The 7,384-nt window shown below is 41.8% G+C and overlaps 1 protein-coding gene across 1 annotated transcript in view; it reads left to right on the top strand.

The window, feature by feature from the left end:
• The first annotated feature begins 231 nt into the window (after positions 1-231).
• lsamp (limbic system associated membrane protein) overlaps positions 232-7,384 on the top strand; it is a 241,421-nt gene continuing 234,268 nt past the window's right edge. Inside the window, exon 1 of the mRNA XM_085371524.1 lies at positions 232-405. Coding sequence (XP_085227650.1) covers positions 251-405 — 155 coding nt within the window. The 5' untranslated portion in view covers positions 232-250. The remainder of the gene's footprint in view (positions 406-7,384) is intronic.

Below are 7,384 nucleotides of genomic sequence, written 5' to 3'. Positions count from 1 at the left end.
TGTGCCGTGTCTTTACGCGGAGAGCTTTGTGCGTCACTGGAGTACAGAAGGAGGATTTTGGCCCCCCCTCCCCCTCCAAAAAAGTATTTTCGGAACCTCGTGTCACCCATTCATTCCGAACTGCTTTGGACCTAAAAACATTCCCGCGTTTACCAGAAGTGTGGACAACTACGACTGTTTCCCCCTACCCCCTTTTTCACCCTTGGATTTATAACTGCAGAAACGCGCGCGCGCTCCTGTGCTTTCAAAAATGCAAGTCGGACGCAAGTCGTGCTGGAGGCAGTTACAGGCTTCGTTTTTCAGACTGCTTTGTCTTATCCCCACAGGATTCCCCGTCCGGAGTGTGGATATGCAGAGGGCCACCGACAACATCACTATCCGACAGGGCGACACGGCGATTATAAGGTAAGACTCTGCTTCCAACTTTCCTCTGCTGCTTCCCCACACCCCCGCCTCTCTCTGGATGCTGAGCAGCAGCAGCAGGATCCTCCGAGCGAAAGATTGCAGCTTGTTTTATGCATTCATTTATTTTTGTTGTTGTCGTTTCTTTACGAACTTTTTTTCTCGTTTGTTCAGTACAGAGAAGTGACGGAAATGTTGAGCGATTGCATGTTCTCCGCTTGCGTTTCTAACTTTTGTGTCACAACCTTTGTGAGAATCTTTGTGACACAGGACGCTGCGGCGGTGGTCACACCGCTTTATGAACTTAAGATCAAGATGCTCTTGATAAAAGGCAAAGTGCGTCACCGTGACCGTGGCAATCGTGGTGGTGGGAGGGTTAACGACAAAGACTGATTACTGATTGCAGACAGGAATAACATGTTGAAAAAAACGACGTGTGACGAATCCTCCATTAGATGTTAGGAAAAGATTAACTGCCAGCAGTCTGCAGGGGGGCAAGAAGATGAAGTAGCAGCAGTGCAGCTGAGAGCTCGTTTGAGGGTTTTTTGCTTTTGCAGCTTTGTTTGTGGCCCCGCAAATTTAAAGATTCTCTCTTTACGCGGGTTTTTTGCTTTTTACATTTTTATTTATTTATTTATTCAGCACATATGTTAAGACATCCCATGTAATCACTTCGTAAACAATGGAAGCTGACAACTGTCTTATTGTGATACTGCTCGGCACGTCTGGGTGAACACGTGATGACAGCCATGCGTTTTTGACAGGCTATGAATGCAGAAAGAGGATTTGGATTGTTTTGTTTATTTATTTGTTTATTCATATGTTTTGTGCACAGGGCTTTTCCTCAGCAGCCCCTCTCACCCACTCTCCCCAATCCTTTAAATGTACTCCAAATCAATTAGTTCACCACATAGTGACTGTGGCAATGGCAATTTTCTTTATATTTCATGTGTTCATTACATGCAAATTCAAAATGCTTAACACATATGATAAAAAACATGACAACCTGTGTAGGTTTACAGTGCCTCTAGGCTGTGAGAGAACAAACTGCGGTTATATGCTGGACTTTTAGCACAGCCGGTCAACAAAGCCTGCAGGCATGGACACCGCTTCCCCAGCCCCATATAAGAGAAAAAAAAAATGCAAGCACACACATTTCCGCATTTCCTCACATGTGCCCTGAGCTTGCATACACACAAAAGCTGTATGCCCAAACACACACACACACACCAAGAATAAATCCCTTTAATGGATTCCTTCTGGTGCACAGGTGCCATCCATTTAGGTATCTGCTGATCAAGTTAGTCATCTGACTCAGTTACTGTTGAACTCAGCGGGGGTCACAGCTATTTGTTTCACTTTCCACATCCAGTTGACTGCCTCGTTGCTGTAATCAGCCATTTGCCCCCACCCTAGTCACTCTCTATTCTTTAAAGGTGAGGTAACGTGGCAGGCTCTGCGCTCACCTGCCGAATTAGATTCCACTTTCTGGGAAAACTGTATCCCCAGTCCACTATTTCACCTTTATATCTGCCAAACGATGTTTGAATAATCTGTGGTAATCGCTCAGTGAGTGTCATAATTCATTTGATGTTTGCAATGCATCTTGTTGGGACTGATGATCAGTCTTATTTATCGTAAGGTAGACAGCGATAAGCTCTGGCTCAGAGCCCCGTGGCTCTGCTGAAAAACACAACCATTTTTCACACCCAGTTTCCACCTGACAAATAGGATCGAGAGGGGGTTTGGTGGGAGGTAGTTGCAGGACCACTAAGGCTAAAACGTACAAAGTTTGAGCAGGCGTTGGAGGCCGTTGGCTAGTAATTTGTCGTGTTACACAGTGTTGCTGATTCCGTAAGGGGGGGGTTGTGAAGGCTGAGGGGTTATTGTTGACCCGGGGGCGTAATAAGGCCTGCGCTCCTTTAGCTGAGCCTGTGGCTGCAGTCGTGACACGAGAGGAGCGATGCAGGAGTAGAGAAACAGTATGTGGCCAAACAGCCGCTGTGACAGAGCACACAGCAGCAGGGCCTCGCTACTGAAATGAGAAAGGAAATTTATTTTTACCAGGGGCAGAAGTGTGTCATGCTGAGTAAATAAGCAAACTAAACTCTTTCTCCTCATGCGCAAAACTTTCAGATTTGTAGCACCGTTGTGAGTCACAGTGAAACACTGCATCACGAGTGTTTATTTAAGCTCCGCGAGGCTGCAGATTCATCGATGTCATGAGAATAATATAAAGGATTGCATCAGCTCTCTGCTCTATATTTTTATCAATACCACAGTCATAAAGCAACAATCTGCACTGGAAATCACAGTGGACACTCAGTCGAGTTATAGCTGACTGATTTATTATTACAAGATTTGAATAGTAAGTTATATGTAGCTAGGCTAGGGTTAGGATTAGATAACCCTAAGCCTACCGACCAACTAATACTTGATGTGACAAGCGCATATACTCTAGCCTGAGCCTGACACAGTGCTTTGCTCACAGAATCTCATTCATTCTGGATCAAAAGTGAATGTAGGCTAGATATTGACACATATCTCTAACAACCTGTGTTGTACAGAACAGCAGAGAATCTACATTGATTTTTACTTGCATGGCTTCTATATCACAAGGCAGAAATTTTAGCAGTCTGTTTTCCAGCACTATATAAAAAGAATAATCTACACTCTTAACCACATTTAAGTCTATATCTGAAGAATATCAATGGCTCAGATAAATATGTTTACACCATCAGTTGTAGTGTGAAGTAAATCAGAATCATCTGATGTTCAGTAGACTTAAAATCTGTTAATTCAAACTATGTGAATACTGAGGTTTTGTAACATAGTTTCTTTGGTTATCTCAGAAGCAAGAAAATTCCATCCTAAGTTTGCTGCTATCTTAATGATCTTGTGCCGCTGTGTGCTGTTCAAAGATCTGTCCCTAAGCTGTCTTCTTGCTCTAAAGGAGGTCTTTTTATTTAAATTTGCAACTGCTTGAAGTGACATTTGCCTCTGGAAAACACGAACACAAGTCCTAGCATATTAAATCCAAGCCTGTATCCCAGCAGTGATGTTGCAAACCTATAAGATTTAGGTCGCTGAAAAGCACCCCATATTTCAGCGCTTGCTTCCATGGTGACTTAGCCTTAGCCTGTTTTTACAAGGATGATGCCAACAAGTGAAATCAAACTGTTCTCATCCTTAGCAAAGCACAAGAAATAAATCTGAGGAGAGGAAAAAGATAAGTTTCACCACATTTCTTGAAGCAGTTTCTCTGTGTCACAACAGTTTACTTTTTAATTTATTTTTTTGTCCTTCTCTATGCACCTTAAGGAAGAGGTTTCAGTCTCAGGCGAAGCCTTTATAATTGACAATTGCTTATTAAACCACTGATAGTGCAGTGCCTGTGATTGCGCTCCTCTGGGTCAGAAATCTGCATGTTAACAACTCATTGTGCTTCCTTGTTACTTCCAGGGACGATGGTTCTGTATTTGTGCTTTCGCCTCAAAGGATCTTCTTTTCCAGAAATTTTCCTTTAATTTTAGTCAGAGTTGGTCAAATCGGGCTGTGACACAACTACAACATGATGTTAGTCTAACAGATTCACAGTTCTGAAAAATAGTGAATGCAGGTTTTTTTTTTTTTTAATTTCAATTTCTATTTAATATTATTAATTTTTTTTTTAATTTGCATGATTAAAACTTCCACTTTTAGCCAAATTGACTGCATAATGTTTATTTCGTTTGATATATATTTAAATATGCAGCTCTCCTCTCTGTATACAGTGGTGTTAACCCTTTAAGACCTACCATAGAACCAAGTCCACCAGAGCTTATATTATTTTTTTACATGCTGTAGAGCCATTTTTGGGAGTATTTCAAGTTGCTATACATCAATACAACCATTATAGCCCAAATTATAATAATATGTCTGCATTAAGTGCATAGTAATTACATAAATTGCAAAAAAGTGCAATAAACTACAAAAAAAATTAAAATCGTTTTTGGTTTTTTAACATATATTTCTAATTAGAAAAATTTAAGGGGCTTATCCCTCAAAACTGTAAATGCAAAAAAGTTGCACAAAATAGTTTCCCACCACAGGAAATTTATTTTGAGTGTCTTCATAGTTTTATTTTTGAAATACACCATTTTTTATATACTGCAGGAAAAACGAAAATAAATATTATACTGCAAATTTGCAAAAAAGCAGCATATGCATCAAAATAAACTATTTCCAGCAGTGCAATATGAGTCCTAAGCATCCCAGAAACGACACAGAAAGTCATAAAGTCAGACATAACTTTTAAAAACATAAGTATAGGCTTATGAGGCCCTGATGGTAAAAAAAACTACATTTCGCGCTGACGTCTATTCCAACGTAGGAAGTGTTACAAACAGCTGATCGGATCAGCAAAGCGTGTTTCTGGGATATTATGTTTTTGTTGCTGCAAGTGCTTTTTATGCAGTTTTTGAAAAGCTATATGTGGAAGGAAACTGTGACCTAGGACAAGCTGATGGCATAAGATGTAAGTACAACTCCTCCGGTTTCATATGCAAAAAAAATTATTGCGCTAGCTTATGTGGTTGCAGTTCTACAGGGATTTAAAAATAGTTGCACAAAATGGAGCGTGCCCACTCTGACCGGTTTTAAAGGGTTAAAAAAGTGTCCCTGATTTCCTATTTTTTTATATCTCATGTAGGTTTGGAATTTTTCCCCTTAATATTAATCACCTTCATTTAGAAACTGCATTTTGTGTTTCCTTGTGTGATCTTTGGCTAATATTTAAATTGCCTTGATGATCTGAAACATTTAAGTGTGACAAACATACAAAAACACCACTGTATCTATGTGTGTGTGTGTGTGTTTTTGTCACGTGTGGTCCCGGGACAGTTCTGGGCAGTATCTTAACTCTTCCTATGACTACACTTTTCTCGACAGAGACCTCCGATGTTATGCCTGGAATCTGATGGCGCTACTCTTCCAGTTTTGGTGTTCCAGCTCTTCGTGCTCATATTACCACTGGGAGCAGTTAGAACTTTACCTTCCATGTCTACTCCAGTTGCTCCTTCAGCCCCTGATATATCTCTGTTTTTGTCTTCCTGATGTTTCAGTCTGCTGGGATTGCTACACCCAACACAACTGCAGTCTTCTGTTTCTTTTCCACCTCCTCTATGTCTTGCATGTTGGCTAGGAGCTGCTCATCTGTCTGGAACTCAGAGTCCCACGAGACCTTAGCCCTGTTGTTCTCAACCACCTATCGGGACTTGGGGACTTATAGTCAGTATTTGGTACAGATGTTCTTGTACACCTTCCTGGACACTTAGTTGTGTCACTCTATTTAAAATGCAGCTTGGATCCTACATCCTAGACCTTTGCATAGTCTGTAACCTGTGTCCGCTTGGTTGTGGTAGACTCCAGCCTCTATGGATCTGGTGCTTAGGGCCTGGTCTTGTGTAGTTCATGATCAACAGAGCCTGTGTGCTATGCTTTAGGCTGGCCTTTTCTGGCTGCTGATAGTATTTCTTGATGTGTTCCACTTGCTCTGTCTATTGATAGCAGGGATTTGGTTGTCCACGATAGTTCCTCCTCCTGTTCCTCTTCACCTGTTCGTCTTCAGCTGCCTGAGGCATTCATGGAGCAGCTCATCTTGGGTGCACGAAGACATCTTCCTGATGTCTTCGTGAATGCTCTGTTATATCTTCGGCTGTGGCTCTGACAGTCTGGTTCTTGCCCTTTCTCTTTCTCGTGCTCATAGAGCCTCAAGAGTTTTCAGGAGTTGTGAGGAGTTTTTATGTCATTACATTAGTGGCATCTATCTCCTCCTGTGGTCAGCTTATTATTCCAGTTGGGTATCTGTAGGGATTATGTATTGATGGCTTTGATTTCATTCCTAGCATTCAGCTAGTTTCTTAGCACCTGACAAACCTTGTTGAGATATTTGACTATGTCTGATCTTTGTGCATCTTTATCATGGTTCCTATTGTCCTGTGGGACACCCAGGTACCTGTGGCTGTCCTATATATCTGCTCTTCAGCTATTCTGGCAACTTCACACCTTCAGTTTGGACAGTGGTTCCCAAACTTTTTTTGGTAGGCCCCCCTTTTTTTAACAAGAAATATGGTTTGGAACGATATTTGGCAACGCCTCATCCTCTGCTTTGCGTTTGTGTGGGAGCCCCATCAAAAACCTGTCCATTATGCTAGCAGAGTCCAAGCATTTATAAGGTTGGGGAAACCTGCAGTCAGCTGAGACTGAAGAAGTCACTTGGATGAGTGACGAAACGTTTCTCCCATTGAAAACGCTATGTCCAGATGCACAGAATCAACTTTTGGGAGTGTCCAAGCATTCTTTTTTTTACCATTTTAGGTCTGCCTGGCCTGAGAGTCCTGGTGTCCAGTGTACCGCTTTAATAACCAGGAGTGGGTGCTTTGTCCCTCTGGTGTTATTTGTTATTTCCAGTTGTGTTCTGATCTGTCCTTGTGATGTGCCTACTTCCATGTCATGGAGAGACAGGTAATTGGCCGGTAGAAAGAGAGAGAGTCGGGTACATTAGAGCTGTCAGAGCTGCATTAAATTAATTTTCAAGCATGGACTGGTGGTGAAAGCTGATGCTACAGTGATGACTATTTAATGGTCTCATGCATAGCATCAAGTTCCACCACAGCTCCACAAAACTGACCTATCATCAAAATTTCTGTCACAGTAATTTACAATGAAGATGCAACGTCAAAACTTTGACAAATGCTTTCATAAGCTGAAATTTATATAGCGCAGTATGTAGTCTAGACAGTGGTGGGAGGAAAATTGAGCAAAAACATATCAATTTCTGGATTTCCTGACAGAGGGGCAGCAATGGAACATCATTTGGGATATCCAGTCCCCAGGGGGCTTTACTTTTCTCTCTGCAGCTCATTAGATTGGTGAGCTGCTTTCTTTCTCTCTCTCTCTCTCTCTCTCTCTCTCTCTCTCTCTCTCTCTCTCTCTCTCTCAT

Source organism: Diplotaxodon limnothrissa, linkage group LG14 (genome assembly GCF_057381915.1).
Source record: "Diplotaxodon limnothrissa isolate DT_005_m linkage group LG14, D_limnothrissa_male_GT1.1, whole genome shotgun sequence".
Taxonomy (NCBI): Eukaryota; Metazoa; Chordata; class Actinopteri; order Cichliformes; family Cichlidae; genus Diplotaxodon; species Diplotaxodon limnothrissa.
This window is presented reverse-complemented; position numbering and strand designations above follow the sequence as displayed.